Source organism: Aptenodytes patagonicus, chromosome 3, assembly GCF_965638725.1.
Source record: "Aptenodytes patagonicus chromosome 3, bAptPat1.pri.cur, whole genome shotgun sequence".
Lineage (NCBI taxonomy): Eukaryota > Metazoa > Chordata > Aves > Sphenisciformes > Spheniscidae > Aptenodytes > Aptenodytes patagonicus.
The window spans coordinates 2,765,710-2,787,062 of record NC_134951.1 but is presented as its reverse complement, the minus strand read 5'-3'; the positions used below and the strand labels follow the sequence as shown (position 1 = coordinate 2,787,062).

The window sequence follows — 21,353 nt, the reverse complement described above, 5'->3', positions numbered from 1 at the left end:
GCTGCGATCTAGTTTTAATCATTTTGAACTCCCTTGAGATGAGGTTAGGAGACTTCTGCCACTAGATGTAATTGCTCATTCGTTATTAGTTGGCAGGTGCACTGTAATTATTAAGAATTGGATTCAATCTTTAATTCTGTCAGTCTGAAGCTGGCTGAGACCGCTCACTTTGGGACAAGCAAGAGAAGCATCCGCGAGAGAAGGCAGAGGGGTGATAGGTAGCCTGTGAGGTGGGTCGGGACTAGAGTTGGGAATATTTTTGTTCCATACATAATCCTGAAGAATGTGACTTCTCATGTGACAAAGATTTCTGATGTCAGCCCTGAAAAAAGAGGAAGAAAATAGAGGACTAGAGATCCAGTAGAGATAAATCTAACAAAAAGTGCCACATGGAGCTTAGATCCCAAAAAGATGTTTCATCAAATGCTCTGAGACAGGGCCTAAAAATTATATTCTGCTCCTAATGAGACAGAAAAGGTTTGATGTTTTTGGGAACCAAAACTAAATTCCAAACTTGTAAGATAGCCAGGCCACTATAAAGGTGCTGTGCACGCCTTCCAGGTCAGGAGAGCAGCAGTTCCAAGAAGAGTGGTCTTCATGACGCACTTTTCAGTTCATACTTTACTTTTGATTCTGATAGACAAAGTCAACTTGCATTGTTACAGATTTCCCGGCCAACACATCTGCAGTTGGAAGAGCAGCGAAAATGCAGCTTCATAGGACAGCACCTCCTTCATGGCCCCAGCAAAACCAGCCAGTGGTTACCAGAGCCTCTCTCCTTACCTGCCAGAGTGCTGTTTCTGTTCCTCCAAATGAGGATCTGATCCCTTGAAGTACCAAGCAGCCTCATCTTGCATGAAAGCAATTTCAGCAGATCTGCTTACAGCAAATTGTATCTAGAAGGGTGGTAAATGTAGTGTAGTGGTGGGCTGGAAATTACTGGTGATAAAGAAAGATTTTGAAAGTGCAAAAGCTGCTGCATGGGAGTAACATTGTGTTGTATTTTTGTGTCTTCTCTGTTGATGTGCTTTTCTCACAGGAACTAAAGGAGTGCTCTGGCCATGTGTTTGTAGACTCTGTGCCCGAGTTCTGCTTACCAGAGGTGAGTTTATTCAAAGCTTTATTGAAAAATCTGACTCCATTCAATCATGTGGGAGAAACTTGCTAAATAATTATTATCAGATTCATGCTAATTTATTACTACTCAGTAAATAATACTACTAAAACCTCTGTGTTGTTAAGGTGCCTCTAGTATCTATGACACTGGAAAAAGGGTGGAAACAGCCCTTTTCAACAATGGTTTTGGGAGATCTGGAAGGTCTCCTTGAGCAGATCGATATCTTACAGAAGAATAAGACTTAACTGTCCCTTTTTATGGGCCTTCCAAAGACAATATGACTGAGCTGAACTCGATTATGACAGGATACATGTGCTGATCTAGATAAGGGCAGTGAATGAAGACAAGGAAAGCTGCTTGTCTCTAACCACAGATGCATGACCCGCCTAGTGGAGCTCCCCTGGGGAGCCGACCGTGTGGTTAAGCCACTGTTTGATTCTGCTGGGCTGCAGTCAGACATGCTGTTCTGCCGGCAGCAAATTTAGGTTAAAAAGTTTTGCTGCCTTCTTAGCTATTTATTACTGCCTCTTTGAGGGAAGAACTGTACCTTCGCATCCACTGACATAACTGCAAGTAGCTGCTTCTCAAGCTGTTTTTTTCAAGAATATCTGGGTTTAAAAAAAAAAAGGAAAGCAAGACTATTGAACATGTTTGAATTAACTGGGTTTACCTGACTGATCAGATTAACGGTGTATACAGGAGAGCTGAAAGAGTAAAAAGCTGAGCAGCGAGTGGTGGGGGTAAATGATGGGGAATAGTCTGGGAATAGTATCCTCTTTCCTCAGCTGTGTTCGGGCTGTGATAACATCAGCTCTTTCATTTCACGTTGGGATATCTTCTCTGTCTTTCAAAGACAGAGGCGATTGCTTTTGGGCAGGGATTTTTTTTTTTTCCTTTCTGCCTGACCTTGTTGACAGCAGGTACGAAACACTCCTGGAGGGTTGTTGTCAGCTTGCTGGGGTTCTGGCAATAGTGTTGTTTCTGTCTGTTGATTCCATGAAACTCGCCTCATGCAGCTTCTGACTCTTGTCATCTTGATTCTTCAAAGCAAGTTGGCAGCTCTGGTACTAGTTTTGGCAAGTGATATCAACAGATCTGTGTGCAATTGCTTGTTTTTCCCAACAGGAATGGATATAATCCAATCACAAAAAAAACCCCCCAACCTAATAATTCTGGGTTCTTGTGTGCTTTCTGGTTACTGTCCTGTGGAAGGGAGAGATGTAGGAAGCATTTATATGCCTAGAAAGTGCCATTATGTCCCAGATCTTGGGAAGAACGGAGTTTATGTTCTGGATTCCCTTTGAAATTGAGGCCATGCACAGGAATGATAATCTGCTGGGGTTCAGGGTGCTTCAGCTAGGCTTTCTGGTTACTTTGTTGGGCTGGAAAACACCTACATGTGTAGCTCTAAGTATGACTGATGGGGAGTTGCTGCTTCATTATACCAGTGTCATCACTGAATGTAACTGTTTCCCAGCAGTCCATGTTACAACTAGAAGATAGCAACCAGCTGCACATGTCACCATTTGTAGGGACTTTACAAATGGCCTCTCAAATGCTTCGGTTCCTAAAGTTCCCAAGAGAAGCCAAGTCTTCTCCGCAAGCATGAGGAACAGATCTGCTAGTGATTCACAGCTTGCATCTCTAGCGTCACAGGCTCCCCTGTCTGGAGGAGAGTTCAGATATCTCGGCCAGCCAAATGCATCAGCAGAGTAGAAATGTTTGGCAGCACAGTGTAAGAAGGAGCTTCTGTGAAAGAGGCTTTGTCTTCTTCTTTGTCTCCTTCCACACCACTTCTTTTGAAGAAACTTGTCTGCAAAAGCAGTTAGTTTGAGAATCACAGTATCACTTCCAGGAACACCATTGTCAAAGAAAGCCAAGTTTTGAATGTAATCCAGAAGCCACAAGGTGATAAGAGGCTGTCTCAGCAGCAGAGTACACTTCCACATGTCAGAGTGCAGGGTGCAGCCCTCTCTTTGCTTGGCAACCTTCTGGTGTCTCTTGCTGCACATTCAGGAAACATTTTTAAACCTCTTCAGTTCATAGGCACTTTTAGTGGGATTGCCGCAAGTCCCAGGGAAGATTTTACTTTGTTTTGGTTTTGACACCCTTTTCGTCCTGTTAGTAAATGTTTCTAGGATGCTGAGATGCAGGACGCTTAAGCTTGGAAAGTGGTAGTCTGTATCCTCCTGATGGCTCGCTGGGCTGGGATTCAGCTCAGGGCTGAGTGACTCCCCATTTGCTCTGTATGGTCTGGACACGGCTGAAAACCAAGCCATGAAGGGCCAGTGTGGTAGGAGGAGGCATCAGCAGACTCTGTGATACCATGTAGTGAGTGTATTTCTGCCTGGCAAGCTTATTAAGATAAAAGGGTGCCCTGTCATGAAGGAGGATTTGAGGATGGTGTTTCACCTACTGTACTCAGCTTGGAGATCATGTCTCCCACATCAGCTGTGATCATGGTTTGAAACCATGAACGCTTAGCTGTGAGTTAAGCAGCTTGTCACCAGAGCACTGTGTCAGCCCTCTGAAAAGCCGAGTGACCTACTTTCTTGCCTTTTTTATTCAAATTGCTGGACCAAGCCTTGTAATCAGATAATATGTGCTTGATGAGTGTTGAATTCCATTAGCTGCTGTATAATAACTGAGTTAGAGGTCATATATCTTGTAAATTTCTGACTTGACACCATTTGTGTTATAGCATTACCAGTAAATATTTCTAATTAAAATTCCTTTAACAATGTGTGAAATCTTCTTTCGCTCTCTGAACTGCTGTCTTAACTGTCACATCAAAACAAATTGGACCCACCCGTCTGTTTTGTTGTATCCTATGAATGAGCTTAATCTCCTGCTGTAGAAAATGTGAATGATAAAGATGCCAAGCATTTAGTTTGGGAAAATACGAGAATTATTTTAAGCATATGAATAAATACAACCTACTTTCATCTCTCTCACTCTCCTGGGGTACAGTACCATGTGCCACATAAAAAATATGAGACACCCTGCTAATTCACTACTGCAGAAGTTTTGGTGTCTGCGCAGTGTTCCTTCCGAAGGAAGCACACACATCAGTTCTTTGATAAAAGTGTAATCATCATGCCTCTCTTAACGGCAGCCATTTCATTACATGAAAGACAGACAAACCCAGGATATGGTTTCCTTTTCAGATTTGAGAAGGGAATAATTTTAGGGGGCTTTTTAAATCTTGTTAATTCAAAGGAAACATTTTTGCCACAGCAAAACATCTTTGCCACAGCTGAGACATGCCCCCCCCATTTTTTTTATAAACCGGTTACATTCCTGCAATATAAAGTTTAAAAAAAAAAAAAGAACAGGAGGTTTTTCTGCCATTGCTTAAACTGCATGAAAGGGTTACATGTTGCTTATCTCTTTCCTCTGTTTTCAGACTGAGCTGCTTGACCTCTCCACGGTAGATGTAATCTTGATCTCAAACTATCACTGCATGATGGCATTGCCCTATATCACAGAGTACACAGGATTCACTGGAACAGTGTATGCCACTGAGCCCACTGTTCAAATTGGCAGGTAAAAAACCCCTTAATATTCTCTACTTCTCTTTCATCACTGCTAAAGAAAAAGTGTAAAGGACAATATGGGTAGAGGAGTGGTGTCTAATGTTCCGAAGAGGCTCTTAGGCAGCAGCTGAACGCCAGCCAAGTCCTTAGTGCTGCAAATGTGTTAACTCAATGTTTCCCAACCTCTGGAACCATCTGTCTTCAACATTTACAGCAGGTGCTTTGTGTTGAGTCCAGGCAGTAGATGTGGGATAGTAGATCTTGAGTGGACTTGAGCAGCAATTACCGTACAGCCAACTCCAAACCTTCAAAAACCATGAATCAAAGATCTCTCCTGTTCCTCTCTGCTCCCCTTAAACAAAAGAGGAATCACCAGTCTTTTCAACAATAGATTACTTTAAGATTATTGCCTTGTAGTTTTTCAGCATTTGAAATTTATATAATCACACTTTCCTCCACACCATGGAAGGGAATTTAAGCTGGCTTCATCTCAAATGACGGTTGAGATACATAAGCTCTGAACTCCAAAGAGAAGCACTAAGAAAAACAGCAGAAATATGAGACTGAAGAAGAAAATGTAAGACCTGACAATGCAGTCAAAAACTTAATACTCGGTCATCAAATTTGGTAGTCTTTTCTTACGAAGTTGTCTGTTGATTGGATAAGTCAATACCAAAGGCTGCAGGTTTGGCCCTCTGTGAAGTCTAACTGGACTTGTGCTATGTGCATCTCTCATGCAGAACAGCTGCCATGTTCAATAATTAGAAACCAGATTAGGCCATGGTATCTGAACTACTCTGTAAGCACTTTAGGGCAGGAATCTTTGTCTAGTAAAGGTCCTATACAAACTTTCCACGCCAGAGTAATTCTCCCTTTGTGTAAAAACAAACAGAAACTGAAGGCCCTTGTAGGAGAAAGGAATTGTGTAAATATGAACTAGCAGTAGACCTCCGGGGTATTGCTGGCCCATAGCTGAAGATAACAAGCATAGTCTTGTTGGAGAGTATACTGGTGTGGTTCTCCCCACTCCAAGTAATTCCAGATGCCATTCTTCTGCAGTTAAATCTGTCACTTCCTACCTTCAAGGGGAAGCATGCATACAATTACAAATGCTGTTTAGTTTGGGCAGTGAAATCTACAGTGCTAATTTTTAATGCCTGACATATTTTTCTGTCTCAAATGCTGTATTGTGCATTTGTAGATGAGGAGAGTTCACTCTGACAATGTGCTTGGCTTCTCCAAGTGATAAACAGGCATCAACTAATCAGTTTTCTTCGTATATTTTGTCTCGTTCCATATAACAAGCAGTCAGTAATGAAGAAATCATCTTGCGCAGCAGGAGAGAGATTTGGGAGTTCCTCTTGTCCTGCCACTTTCCAAATAACACATAACCCAGTGGGCCAGATCCTCTGCTGTCACAACTAGGCAGACAGAATTGGGCTAACTTGAGCTTGACGCACTCAGTGGGGAAATGGGGGTAGTATTGGTGAGGGGTAATTGCTGCGATGCCTCTGCGGGAAGAACCCCTCTTTAAAACTGCCTAATAGTGTTACAGTTTGTGTGACATTCTGGAAACATTTGGGACAAAGTTCCCTCCTGCGTGAAAGGCTGCAATACTAATTTAGTTATGCTGTCTTTTCAGACTTCTCATGGAAGAATTGGTGAATTCCATTGAACGTGTGCCAAAGGCTCAGTCTGCCTCCATGTGGAAGAACAAGGAGGTACAGAGGTAAGGAGCAAGCCACCAGGAAAGGGTGACTGTCCTAAAAACTAACCAACGTTTCGAATTCACTGTAACGATGGGTCAGCTGCCACCATTTGAGATTGCTAATACCATTAAGCAGAAAAAAAAGTCTGAGAGGTTTGCACTGTGACTCCTTGGGTTGGTTCTTTCTTTAATCGTTTGCACATTGTTGGTCTTCCAAACAACCACACAAGTTTGATTCTTGGAGGAAGACTTGATAACACAAAAGTCTCCCCTGATCTCCCCTCACATAGTTTAGCTCCATGATGGTAGATAAAACCAGCAGATTTTTATATTAACATCATAAAAAGTTGTTGAAATTAGCAAGCTATTTAAACTTAATTATATTGTATTGGAATAATTTTAATTTAGAATTGTATTTACATTCATGTTTGCTGAAATGCTAACAAAGTCAAGACACAACTGTTGGAAGCCGCTGGTGGCCAACCATAGAGCAGTGCTACCTTTCTTCCCAGGGCTGCAGCCTCTTTTACACTTGGACGACAGAGGGGTTTTTTTGCTTTCTTTCAAAGCTTAGAAACAAATTGAAATTTGAATAAAAAAGGTTAGCTGGAAACTCCACGTCCATTATTTCGTCTATACGTAAAAACAAGGTGCTCAAAATTGAGATCTTCTACATCTAAAATTTTGAAAGCCTATGTAATCTAAAAATTATTCATACAGTTTATAATTGCAGATAATGCTTTCTTTGGAAATAAAAACAACTTTAGGTGCACAACATGTTCTATGGAGGAGACAGTTTCATTTTTAGCACATATTAAAGGTAAGGCCAGTTAATTAGAAAGTTATTTTTAAAAGCTACTTTGTGCATTTTTAATTGATCTCCCATTTTCTATTCCTAATTCTTAATGTGGCTTGATCTAAAAGTTTACTAAAAATTAATTATCTCATACATTATAAAAGCAGTCTTGACATTTTCCAATATCACAAAGCAAAGAAATTAAAAATCCAAATTAACATATGTTTAGCTATATATTGTACTCCCCTGTTGAGCTTAGGAACAATCTTATCTCAGCACTGTAACTCTCACTCTTCTGAAGAAGGCAAGTAAAACACAGATGTAAAACAGAACTAAAGACAATGAAGTTGATCAGGATTTTGTGCTGGTTGATGTATACTCTGATCACAATAGTGGGGTTTTTTTAATTTTGGAGTCTGCTGGCCTGACCAGAACCACTCCTGAAGTTCACAGTGATGTGGAGAGAGAGGACTGGAGCCATTATTCTCGTCACACTACTGCATGTGTTTTGTATGCATGGTTTAAAGGAGGATCATCTATCTTAGCGCTCATTTATTGTCACTTTCCTGGTGGTCGTATTTTAGAAAAAGTGCTGTCTAGCACTTTGTGTGCTGTTGACTATTCCAGAGGCGAACGCAGAGGTGATCTTTGTTCTGATTCAACTGCTATAGAAGGCTAGAGTCTTTTTGTTGGAGCGGTGTTTAAAATACATTTTTCTGTCTTGTATTGCTTGGGAAGTACCCTAACATTGACACTTCCTCCTTGGTACATCAAGTAGCTGTTGTAATGGGGTACCAATGGAGGTAGGAGGAAGGTGTAAGAGCCCACCGCTGGGGATAGACAGGACCAACCCTTCTGTCCCACTTACAAGACCTCTGTAGAGCACAGAGCACTGCCACAATATCGTATGTTGTTGGGAACCTTGATCAGATGGCAGGTCCCTCAACTTTCAGAAGTAAAATGCACACCTTGCCCAAATATGAGATAGAGGCAGAGCAAAGAAATGCTATGCTAGTGGGGATAGCGAAACATAACTAGTAGCCCTGCGGCTGTTCAGTAACAAAAGTCTATGTATGATAAACTCTGCCTTGAGGCTGGTACGGACCAGTGTTGTATCTGAGCTGGAACTGGGGCACAAATCTGAATTCCCTTTCCAACTGTGCCCCACCTGTGCTCTGAGTTTCCCCCTTCAGCTCCCTATGCTTCTGTAAAATGGAGCTCCTATCTACCATAGAGGGTACACAGGGCCTTAATTAATGTTTGCAAAGTGTTTTGAGATTCCTGGTGACAAGTGTCATGCAAGCGTGAATGGAACTGATTATTATAGCATGTGAGCAAACATCTACTGATCCACAAATTAACACCTGGCTAATAGGACATGCAGGGTTGGACTGACATCCGTTATTTAAGAAAATGTGATCCTTGGTGATTTTTTTTTTTAATATTTGGCTATTGCTAGAACAGAATACTTATTACTTCTGAGTCTAACTTTAATTTTTCAGGCTGATCAATCACCGTTACTGCTTTACAGTTCAGCTAGTTCTACTCTGAATAGTTAGTATAAACCACAAAGTATTATCATCTTCATTAGATAAAGCACTGAAGCATTTTAAATGCAAATACTGTATAAAATATAATAAGTTCATTATAGTGGCTTACGTTTTTCCATTATCAGATCCAGTATGAACTAATTGCTTAGCAAGTTTTATTACCATTGGTTTTTATTTTAAATGAACAATCTCACGGAAGCTCTACAGATGCTCAACCAGGGTATCTTTCACACTGATTAGGATTCAGGGGGCTAAAGAGGAAGTTTGCCTTATGAAAGGCACTTTGTCGACTACCTGTTTGATGGTTTCTTATATCTTTCTATAAACAGGCTCTTTCCTGAGACAGAGTAGTGGACAAGAGAGGCCAGCATTCTGATCTAGTTCGGGACTGCCATCCTCCTCTCCCTTCAAACGAGAACATCTTATGTCATATACTAAATGTTACCATTTGCCCTGAACAGGAGGGACTGTCTCTGTGCAGATGCCCAGTTGAGAATACAAGCCTCTGAGTTTCTTAAGCATAGATTTTGTATACTAACCACTGGACCATGCTGCTTTGCAATACCTTCCTCTTTGTGGCTGTAGGTTGGCTGTCCCGGCATCTGCCCACATACATCTGGTTGTTATGAGGTGATCCATAATAGGATGTTGCCATAGTGTTAGTAGATTCACTCCAGACTTTAAAATATCCTCTAGTAACTTTCTGTACAAATTTTAAAAGCATGGGTGACAGGTTGAATATCAGTAGGGGCACATCTGAGGAACCAGCAGTCCTCATTGTCTCTGTGTGCCACTCAGCAAAGAATGAAACCACTGGAGACTGGTGCCACAGGTCTCTGTGAGGGATCAGAGTATATTTACAGTGTAGCCACAGAGTCAAGGCTAATAGAAACTTACTTCAGTCACCAAGGACAATTCCCCACTTTTCTCCATTACCTGGAGATATATTCTCCTCTTCCCAGAAGAGAAGCTCCTGAAAGCATCCAACACTAAATGCTTCTTATGGTAGGTTAAAGGCTTTTACAGGCAATTTGTTTCAGTGCAGTGGTGGACAACTATCCACGTTGTTTGGCTTTTTGTTGCTTATGACTTCCCAAAAAAGACTTTGAACGCTTTGTTTGTTTCCTTAAGCGCAGTATGCTTTCAGCCAGCATGTGCTGGAATTACAGTTATGGCACTAGACCTGTACAGCGGTCTTGGCAATAGCTGGCCTTAAGCCTTTCTTTGGTATCTTAAATTATGGAGGAGTTCACTGACCTAGTAGATATAACAATAAATTAAATCCCTTTGAACAAATTGATCAAAGAAACTTGACCAATTTCCATAAATCTTTGGAAATTGGTTTGAATTAGCCTTTGATTTAGCATTGGTTTAATATACAAAAAAAAAATCCTATTCTTCTTACGCATTTGGCAGCTGTGCTGCTTCCTGCCTCAGTTCATGTTGCTAAGGAAGATTTATTTCCCAGAAGTTAGCCATCTCTCTTACAGCCTGTGACATTACAGTTCACTTCTTCCCTTGACAACGCTGTCCAGCTAACTTGCAACGTCTGTGAAGAGCAGAATGGATGGATTTTACTTTGGTGTAAAACGTCTTAAATACTTCCGTGTAGGGGATTTCAAAGAGCTCTGCAGTGTCAGCTAATGTATACTTGCCAGTACACTCTGAAGGCAAGTGGGGTATCTGGGTTGAAGGCAAAGAAGCTGAGGTGCAGGGGCACGTGCTCTTGTAAGAGACCAGTGACAAAAATGAGAGCAGAGCCAGCCTTTGTTCATGGTCTGGTACCTGTATTTTAATCACCAGATTGTGGCTTACTTTTGTTTTCAGATTCTTACGATATGCAAAAGAGACACTGATCCAAGATCCCAGTCATCTCTACCAATGCTAGTGGTGCATTTCATGTTGACACGTCAGATCAGCCAACATCTTTCATCAGTGGTGAAAATGCCACAGGAGTTGCTATAAAGCCTTCATCACAGCTACGTCTTTGATGAAAGGGCTGAATAGGAACAGCAACAAAGAGAGCTGAAGGAGAGCAGTCCTTGGGGTGAGGCAAAATGGGCAGCGTGGTTCTGCTCCTCAACAGGCAGAAAGTCTTGCTCGTCACTTTGAAGTATCAGGCATATTTAAAATAAAAAGAAAAAAGAGGAGATCTAAGATCTGGAGAACATAAATGGGAATAAAAGCTGGTGGTCCATCAGGAAGTTCCGAAAATGCCCACACCCCGTTGATCTTTGCAGATTGCTGCCCGCCCCTCTGAAGGATGCGGTGGAGGTGTCTATGTGGAGGAAGTGCTACACCATGCCAGAAGTGAATGCTGCACTCAGTAAGATCCAGCTGGTGGGGTATTCTCAGAAAATTGTGAGTACCTGTAAAGCTATCCTCAGGTCAACAGTAACAACTTGTTTCCCAGCTTTTCTCTGTAAATGCCCTTCCTTTTCTACTTTCCCTCTAGATCCTGTGTAAGATCTAGTTACCCTAGCCTAGGAAAGCAAGACAAGATTATATTGAATGTCTGTCAGTCTGCCTCCCAGGAAGGGTTCTCGTTTGGTGAAATCAGGGAGTATCCATTTGTTTCTCCTCTTCCTCGGGGAGGCCAATTTTAAGGCAGCGTACCTTCAAATTTGGAGATGATGGCTGGCCCACTGAGAGCTGGGAGGATGTACCAAATGAATGTATCCTCTCTGCTTGTAAGCCACATCCCCTTCTGAGTTACCATATCTCACTTCTGGGAATCTTGAGTGCTTTAACCTCCACTTTCTTTTATACAGCAAATTAGGGATTGTAAACAAAACGTAATGGTTTGACTTGAACTTCAAAAACTCCTTTCCCAGGGTTCCCAGCTAACATTTGTTGTCTATAATGCCGTTGACTATAATCCAGTGCAGTTTCTAGAATGAACTGAACCAACAATTCAGTAGTCTGCAGATGCACTGTTCCCTTTTAGCTTGTAGGCAGCATGTGGGCCACGATACCCGCTAGTGCTGCTCAGGGCCCTAAGAAATCAAAAGATGGGTTAAAGTAAGTTGTGTACCCAAAGCTTTTTATTTGCTCCCTTTTCTTAAGCAATGGGCCACTGAAGTTTGGAGACTACTATTTATGTGTAAGACAGTTTGAAACAGTAACCAGTGGTGCTGTGTACTAAACTTGGTGGATTTGGGTTTGTGTGGTGCTGCATTGCAGCTGGTGAAAAAAGACCCCAAGCCACCACTAACATGGCTGCTGACATAAGTAACAGCTGCAGCTTTGTCTAGCAACTGGACAGGTTGAGGGCATTTGGACTTCCTCAGTATCCATGGGTGGTTACTGTTCGGTTTCCACTATCCATCCAGTATGGGTGCATCTCGCCTAATTTTAGATCTGTGCATCTGAGCCAATCGTTCTTTTTTAGTTACCGGGGAAAAAAGAGAAATTTCTAGAGCATATTTTATCTCTTCCCAAAGCAAACTTTTAAAATAATCAGACCCTAATCAGCCAGTTAACCCAAAACAGGACAGCATCAAGAATGGTTTGTTGTCCACTTTACATGTCTGCATATCAGCAGAATCTAGAGCCTTGGTTTACACACTCTGAGGAATGGAGACCCTGTTTTCTTTTGCAAGGCATGCAAATATGTACTAAGATACTAGAAAAATCATTAGTATTGCATGAATCAGATGCTTGTTCTATTATTCAGTAACCAGAAAGTAGATCACATTAGTGAGGTATACATGGAGGCTTATTTTCCTTTCTCAAAACAAGTATAATACATTACTGTGTACAGATAAAGCAATACGCTTTCTAATGACACCTGGAAAGGACACAGCTGTCAGGTTGCTTATGCTCAGAGCTGAAACGGAAATTTGGCTTGAGTTTGCAGGGTGTTGTTTCTAAATCACCAGTAGATAGCATTTAAAAAGAAATAAGGCTAGAAAGTGAGTGGGTCTGAAGTTATGTTTTCCGTGGCAAAATGTGTAACCCAAACAGAGTTTTATATCAGTACAGAACTACTTCTCCTTCCTTCTCTCCTGCTGGCCAATATCAATAAAATTTGACTAAGGGAGTATAGAGTGTTCAAAGGTGTAAAGCTCCTACAAGCTTCTTCAATACAGCAAAGGCAGGCAGAGGATCAAAACCCCGGTTGATTCCTCCATTTAGAGTTATGGTTCAGTGTGAACTCAGTCAGATGCCATAGAATTCACATGGAAGAGAGACTTTATGAAGGCCTTACCTCAGGAAAAAATTTTCTCAGAGTGTGTATCCTGTTAGGCATTGGTAAATAAAAACAGCAGACATATAAAGCTCGGGAAACTAGCTTCATAAAGGCTTTGAATAGCAGAACTACTTCTAAAATTGATATCACTGATGATAAAATGACCTGTTCTGACTTCTCTCGGGGGGCTTGCTCAAGTTAATGTTGCTTACTGTGTGTTTCAGGAGCTGTTTGGTGCTGTGCAGGTCACCCCTCTCAGCTCAGGCTACGCTCTTGGAAGTTCCAATTGGATTATCCAGTCGCACTACGAAAAGGTTTCCTATGTTTCAGGATCTTCTCTACTTACAACTCACCCTCAGGTATAGCCCCTGACTTTTGTTAGTCTTCTAGAGGGGGAAGTGTCTTTGCTCAAAAAAAAATAGAGGGATCAGGTATAGTATGGAAGCTGTACAAAGGGACCTCTGTTAGTTATTGGCTAGACTTTTAATGGGCATTGGGAAGACATACCACCCTGATAAGTGGACAGGTATCAATAGTTACTAGGGAAAGACAACTAAAATTCTTTGCTATCGATGATTTCATGTTAACTTACTCACCAGCTGGGAAATTCTCCTTCACCTTAAATAGGAAATTTTCAACAGAGTTAAACAATAGAGCATTAGTGACTTTTTTTAAAATCCATATTTCACTGAGGAGTCTTTACAGACAGTTCACAGACTGCTTCTATATCACTTCTGAAACATCCTTCCTTGGAAGAAATGATAGCTAACTGGCTGCCAACTTTTCCACCCTGCTCTGCTAAGGGCAAAGTCTTTATAGTGCTGTAGATGTAATTTCCAGTAAATTAATTCTCTTTAGATCCATAAATTCTTAGTGCGAAGAATGGCTTGAAGTTTGCAGTACTGTGTGCTTCAGAAGTTGTCAAAATGGTTAAAAGCAATATTAGCAGGAGGTATTTTAAAATAATTTAGAAAATGTGTCAGGTTCATGATCAGTAAGTAATTTCCCCCAAGGTGAGTATCTTCTAAAGAGCTTTGCTTCTAAGCATCCTTCATTTAAAAGCTTGATTTCAGGAGCTGAACGACTACAACAGATAAACTGTCCTTAATAGTATGGCTGTACATGTAATGTATTAGAGTCTCTAAATCCCTTTTTCTCATCAGCCTTACACTGGCCCAGGTTGTGCTCTTTCGTCACCTCCTAGTGAAGGAGCAGCAGCAGTATTTGACAATATATGAATGGAATATTTCTGTGAGAAGAAACTTTGCACTGTAAGAAGTAGTTTGGTAACTGAGAGTGTTTTCTCTTCATTTACATGAAATGGTGGTTCAGTTTATCAGGTTAGACTGGCCATGCTTCATCATTTTTCCAAAGGTGAACATTTCTCTGGAAACTTCTGGTAAAGTCCCTGTTTTTAAGGAAATTACCTCCCTGTGGCAGGGAATGGTGTGTGAATGAACTGCCTGGTAAGAGGACAGCCCATGGGCAGCTGATCTGCATCACTCACTGCAACCTGCAGAAGTGGTAACAGTTACCTGGCACCCTAGGGACCTACTCTGTTTGCTAACAAGAGATGAAACCTGGACTATTCACTCTGCTGACAGTGTTGTTTGTCCCACGTGCTCTCCGAGCGCCTCATTTTTTAGCACACAGTCCATTGCACTTTGCATTTATACTAGCACATAGTTTGAAGGAATAGCTTATGAGATAGTTGAAATTGCATTCGGTTTGCCCTTTCCTTGTTATTTACCACATCACAAATGTTACCAGATATCATTTGCATATCCGATATCATCGTCATCTTATATTTGCTTCCAGATGGTTGTTGAAGACAATGGATAGTTTTTGTCCTAGTGTTAATCCCCTGTGAACACCAGTACAAGCTCCTACAGTATGGTGATTCTGTAATGACTAGTGGTGAACTGCCAACCAGCTCTTCATTTATTTGATGTTTGACAGACAATATGTAATGATAACAATACCTTGAGTGGCACAGAGTCAAAATTGTGTTCAACAAATCAGCAGTTTTTCCACAGGGAGCAAAAAGTTGTTTGTCTGACCTGTTTCTCCATAGAATCATGGTGAGCCGTCATAATGAAATTCCCATCTTTTAACAGTGTTTGAAAACAGTCACTGTGTTTTGTTTTAAAAATGATATCCAGTTAATCAGCATATGTTTATGTAAAAACATATCCAGAGCTTTTTGAATAATAGTAAAACCTTAGCACTTTTCCAGTCTTCTGGAACTCCCTCTGTAGTTACTAAAAATGGGCATCAGTTGACCAGGCTCTCATCAGCCATTTTTTTTATGGTGACAAGGCACAGATTATTTGGGCATACAAATGGAAAAAATGCTTCTTCCTCTTACATCTTGTCTAATATACACAGTAATAGCCTGGAAAGCATTTCCTTATCTCCAGCTGCAAACAGGATAAGGTTCATCTCGCCTAACCAAAACTGGGCCCCCACCCAATCCTTCCCTTCTTCTCCCTTCTGCCAGCACTGGGATTTAAGTGCTGACATAGTGGAGATGGCAGCACGGGTGGGAATTAGCAGTCTTGGGAAGAGAGTGGGATTGCTTCTTTGGTATAAATTATGGCTTAAAGTTTTCTTGAAATTTTAAGTTGCAACTAGGTTACATCTATAATCAGCAGAGAGTTATGGTAGATCTGTAATAATCAGTCCACCTCTATTAACAACAGATAGAAAATGAAGCAGTTAGCTTAGACATGGCCCAGGATGTACAGATTAGCTGGAACTGGGTGCAGTGAATGCTGGCTGTTGGGCTGATCTTGGATGCAGCAGCAGGAATATCTTGTGAAATCCTCAGCGGGTCTGTAGGAAGTGCCAGTGAAGGGTTCAGCAAGACTGTATTCATAGCTGCTGAAAATAACTGAAGAGCTTTAAAGGGTTTGTTTGAGAGTTTGGTCTGGCACCATTAATTGTTCCCTTTACTTCTGTCTTCTGGCAGATGGTTTCTATTGAAAATTTTGCCTCACCCTCTACTGAGGCTAGAATTGACACCGTTGCCACTGAAGTGGAGAACAGGAGTTGACAGCACAGGTTCAGACATGTCGCTAAAAGCCTTTTAAGACATATTCTTTACATTAACCCACAAAAATCGATGCAAGCCCTCAGTGCAATAGCAGCTGAAATTACGCCTATCTAATATGGCATAATCATTATGTACATTATCACAGGCAGATTCCGTATTGTTTTTTATTGCATTATTGGCATTTCATTTTCACGGACATGCCATGGAGAGTCAAAGATTGCAATAAATCTCACGTAACAGGTCTGGTCCTACAAGGTGGTGCACAGCGTAAACTTCTGTCAAAGTTGATATGAAATTCCCTTGCATGTTTAACAGAGCAAGGTCTTTCTCAGCTATTTAAGAATGGCACTAAGGGACTGTGAGCAAGGGAATTAACTGTACAGTGATCTTCTAAGTTCAGTAGAGGAAACCTCTTCATCAGTCTCTCCTGGTAGAAGTCTTTCCTGGTTGGTGAGACTGAAGAGGGTCTATTGAGAGTAAGTAACCATAAAATACAATGCAGCTGGCTTCAGTTGCCCACCTTTGCTTGAACAGTAGCTGTGGGAAGTGCATCCCAGCACAGAGCAAGGCTAAAAGTTAACTTTTCACCATAGCTGTACTGCATCTGCAGAGAGAGAAGTGGATTTTGCCTTTTCAAGATTGAATTATGCTAAATTTTGAGTATCAAGAATATATATTTAGTATCAGGTCATGCTTAAGTATAATTTCTGAATATCTACTCTGTGTTTGCTAATGGAGAGAAGTGGGTATGCATTTTCATTCTGCTTTAATAAAATGCCAGTATAAAACATGTCAAACGATTGACCTCAGTGAAAACAGTGTGAGCCTTTATGCATAGTCGAGGCAGAGGCAGCATTTGCGTTAACATGAGACTGCCTGCCAGTGGCCAAGTTGCCACACTATTTCCTTGGACCATTTAATCATCAGTCCCTCTGCTACATCTGTGAGCCGCAGGGTAGACTGTGCAGATGTAAACTCTTCTGACCCCAGGAAGCAGACATGGCATGGATAGATGCTTGTGATAGCTATCTTCAGCACTTTAACCACGTAATCTAGGATTGTACCTATGACCGTAGGTCGTCAGTACAACATACACTGTAGACCCAGCGGATCAGAGGTTATAGCCTGCTGAAGACATCTATTTCACTTTGACATAGCTTAGCCTCTAGCACAGCCTTCAAAGAAAGGTATTGGAGGAGGGCATAGTGCTCATCTGATTCGCTAGGGGAGACTGGTAAGCCAAGTTATATTTTCTCTATTATTTTAGCTCTGGTGTTGCATTGGGAGCACTACTTTTTCAGGGGTGGGGGTTTTTTGTGTGTGTGCAATTGAATCTATGATTTTTCACCTGTTTTCAGCTACTGGCTTTTAAGGAAATACTTGTCTGTCTGGCCTGGTATTATAGCTACATTTAAAAAACTTAATTTATATAAGTGATTATTTCTTAGATAAATAAACATATTAAGGAATCTAAACCGATTTCTCTTTTCTACCAGCAGTAGCCATTTACCATTTCATGAGAACAGACTTCTGAAAAGGCCTGCGCAAACAATCTGAAATGAGTATTTGAAAGTCATGGTTGTAATACTGCGGGCAGAAGAGCAGACTTCACAGTCAGGGGAGAGCCTTGTGCGGCATTCAGATTCATATACAAAATTGAGAGCTTCGAGCCCAAAGTCCTTTGCTGATCTCACCTCTTTCAAAGAGAATCCACTGAACGGCTGAGGAAAATGGTACTGCCCCCTGTAGACAGTGAGCCCTGGAAATCAGAGCTGACACCTTGATTTGCAAAGGGAAGCGAGTTGGAAACTAGCGCAGCCAGAGATAGGAATGCAAGTGTTAAACCCCTCCTGACTGCACTGCCACATCCTCAGCAAATTATTGTCTTTTCAGTGTTCAGCTCCTAAGGCCATGAAATGATTAGTCTATGGAGACCTCTTTGAGATGGATCCGATTACAGTTCCGTTGTTTGTTTGTGGCTGTAGTATGCAGGTAAACAGTTGTATGTGTTTTTATTAACTCCAGTTACGTTTCCACAGATGGAGGGATGTTAAGTTTAAAGTGTTCCACGTGTTCTCCTTCTTGGTCACTGTATCTATTATCTATTGCTCTTGGTACAGAGCAGAGCAGAGCAACCTGTGTTATAACTCTCATGTTACTTATTTTATTTCACTGTGCTCTGTTTCAGCCCATGGACCAGGCTTCCCTTAAAAATAGCGATGTTCTCATCCTGACGGGTCTTACACAAATCCCTACTGCTAACCCAGATGGCATGGTAGGAGAGTTCTGCAGCAACTTGGGTAGGTCGTTGAAAGACAACTATTTTATCATCTTATTCATTGCTTTGGGTGGGAAATAATTCTGAGATTCCTGGAATTGAATAAGTTGTCCAGCTATAGCTTCTGGCATAAAACTAGCTGTTTAGATTTTACGATGTGCTCCTGATGTCATTAATACAGTAAGTGCTTGGAGAGACACAAGTTGTACCTAAAATGTTTTGGAATGGAACAGGTATAATGAGATTTAATCATCTGCTGCTCTTGGTTTGCTAAGTATGTCGCTTAGCTGCCAACAGACTACGTGTTGCCTAGGTTTTGGATATTGTTCCCAGCTGAAATACTACTATTTCCTTCCTGTATATAAGCCAGTGTAAAATCTTTACATGCTTTTTTATGACTTTCAGTTTTGAAAACAAGCACATCTGCTTCCCTTCTTACACCTGATTTTTAAATATATCAAAAGCAAACAGCACAATCTCTGTTTAAAAAAAAAATCAAGATATATTTATAGACCCCAGAAATATAAAACCTAATCAGACGCTTTCACAGCTGGAAAAGCTGATAATTGCAAAGCTGTGATATCAGTGTGAATGGCAGCATTTTCCAGCCTGTTTGGAATGTCACATCAGTGCTGTTCTCTCCTTTTCTCCCCTTCCCCCACCTCAGTTCCTCTGTGCTCTCACCCTTCTGTCATCAAACCACTTTCTCATGTCTGTCCTGCTGTATATTGCCCGTTCTTTTATCAGGGATCTTCCCTTTATTTTAAATTAACTACTTTTTACAAATAAGACGAAAAAGCTCGTGACAGGAGGATTGTTACAAAGGTTATCAAAAGACATTAGAAGTCTAAATCAGGGAATCCTTACTGTAAGCAAGTGTTCTGGTCCTCATTACACACCTGGGAGAAATCTGAGCTGTGGTATTTAGGTGGCTTACCCAAGCTTGCAGAATAAGGCTGAGAACGGAACTGAAGTGCAAATTCTTAGTCTTACTTTTTACGTGTGAATGTACCCTTGGAGAAGAAAAAAAACCACAATACTTTGGCGTTTTTTCCCATTTTAAAATCCTTGTGCATATTCACAGATGCTGAATATCTACGTACCGTCTCACAGTCCCAGTATGAGACTGCCATGGTAGTGGAAGGCAAATAATATAAGGGACGTGGTAGATTCCTCCATCACCCACCATCTCTAAATCAAAATCAGATATCCCTGTTTAGGACATGTTTCAGTTCAAACAGGAGTCATAGGTCCTGTTGTGGGATGTACAAGGTAAAATTATGTGGGGTTTGGGTTTTGTTTATATGAAAAGACGAGTTACAGGGTCAGGATGATTCCTTCTAGTGTAAATACCGATTAATAGAGTGTGTTTTGGCATTTTATAAAAATGATAATCATGGGTTATACCAAAGATCCTCTCTGGATCTGTGTTAATTCTTAACACTGTGACTTCCTTTCCTAAGTGATGCATGTGTTTATATGTGTGTGTGTATTATGGTCTGTGTTTTCATTGTTTTTAAGCATTGTTAATTTTATTACCCTATGAGCTGTCACAGGTAAGCTTTGGTGACCTTGTTGTGCTAGATCCAGGTGTGCTGCCCTTCTCTGTCCCTTCTGGACCTTTATGAGGGTGACTGTCCCCCTGACAGATGGTAGCATGATCACGTCCCATCATCTGACCTTAAACCACCAAGGAAGCAAGTCTGAGCTGAAGTGTTAGACTTTGTACTGGAGAGGCTGAGGAGTGGTACGCGTTACCCTGCTGCCAACTCTGCGGCAAATGTGCTCTAGCAAGCACCTTGGTCGTCACTCGTGTCCTGAACTGCAACAGCTGTATGCTAAGTAAACAAGAGTGAGACCGTTGTTAATTAAAATGCTTTTAAAAATTAAACAAAGTCTTAGAGGTGTAGCTTGGGCCAAAGCAAAATCCAAAAGATGAATGCATATAAATAAATGTGTTACATACGTAGGTACAGGTGGGTGTTTATCTGCACAAGTTGTTCTGGTTTACAGAAACATTCTGAACTATTTTGGGTGTTTTGCAGAAGGTCTTCAAGCCAGCTTCTATATTAAATGAGACAACTCAGAGAAATTAGAAAATTATTAAAGACCAAAGGAAGATATATGCTTAAAATAATGCCGTTGTAAGAATCTGGAATTTGAGTGATATTTGCCAAAAAACAGCAACCTGAAGAAATAAAATAATTCTATGAATAATGCAGTGGTAGGGCTGTCTTTTACATGACACCAGCAGTATTTACGCATCTACCCAGCATCAGGAGAAGAAAATAGTGAATCAATTTTCTTTCAAATGTGTAAAAAAGTCCAAAAAGCAATAGGTTACTGGGAAAAGCAAGAGAGTAGGCAAGCTGAGCGCAGTAGTTTTCATATATTTTTCCCGTTTCCAAAATGTTCAGGGGACTTCACAAGAAGCTGAGAATACACTAGGTAAAAACTCTAAAGCAGACACTGGAAATTTACCAAAAATGTGTATCATGAGGTAACGGCATGTTTGTGAGTAAGTGTTGTGAAGCACAGAAATGGAAGTGTGAAAATTTCACCTTGATCTCTGTTTTCATCCCAGCATGTAGAGTTGTAGACGCTGATTCCCATTATTACCAAGTCACATGCATGATTTCCTCTCTGCATTGTGTGTGCAGCACTGAAACCATGCTTTGTCACATCTCCAAGTTCCTCTCAGTTTAGCCCAAACCCCTTTTTTCTGTGCTCAGCACTGCAGCACCAGCACTCTGCAGCTCAAGAAAAGCAATTGTATTTTTACATTGCCTTAGGCATCATCAGCAAAATTGCCAGACTGTCTGTAGGGACAGTTTGTGATATTTTGTGTGCGTGTGCGGTCGTGCCTCTGTGTGTGCGTGCGTGTGTTTATATAAAGCAGAAAAGAGCACAGTTTGCTTTTTAGGTGCCAACTTGACCTTGTGGTGGCAGCTGTTCGAAAAGCAAGTATCTCATTGTGAGTTGTAAATTGAACAACTTGTTATGGAGCTACTGAAGGAGACTAAATTTGAAATGCCAAGATTATTATACAACTTTTATCAAGAGAGTGCATCCATCAGTCACAGAGATAAATTGGGCTTTCAAATATATGTGTCCTCTTACT

General features: G+C 41.1%; 1 protein-coding gene across 2 annotated transcripts in view; it reads left to right on the top strand.

Moving 5' to 3' along the window:
• Positions 1 to 21,353, top strand: part of INTS9 (integrator complex subunit 9) — a 78,661-nt gene that overhangs the window by 13,019 nt on the left and 44,289 nt on the right. For both annotated transcript variants that reach the window (XM_076332554.1, XM_076332555.1), the window contains exons 4-9: positions 1,040 to 1,102; positions 4,524 to 4,663; positions 6,296 to 6,382; positions 10,948 to 11,068; positions 13,124 to 13,258; positions 18,143 to 18,254. In XM_076332554.1, coding sequence (XP_076188669.1) covers positions 1,040 to 1,102; positions 4,524 to 4,663; positions 6,296 to 6,382; positions 10,948 to 11,068; positions 13,124 to 13,258; positions 18,143 to 18,254 — 658 coding nt within the window. The remainder of the gene's footprint in view (positions 1 to 1,039; positions 1,103 to 4,523; positions 4,664 to 6,295; positions 6,383 to 10,947; positions 11,069 to 13,123; positions 13,259 to 18,142; positions 18,255 to 21,353) is intronic.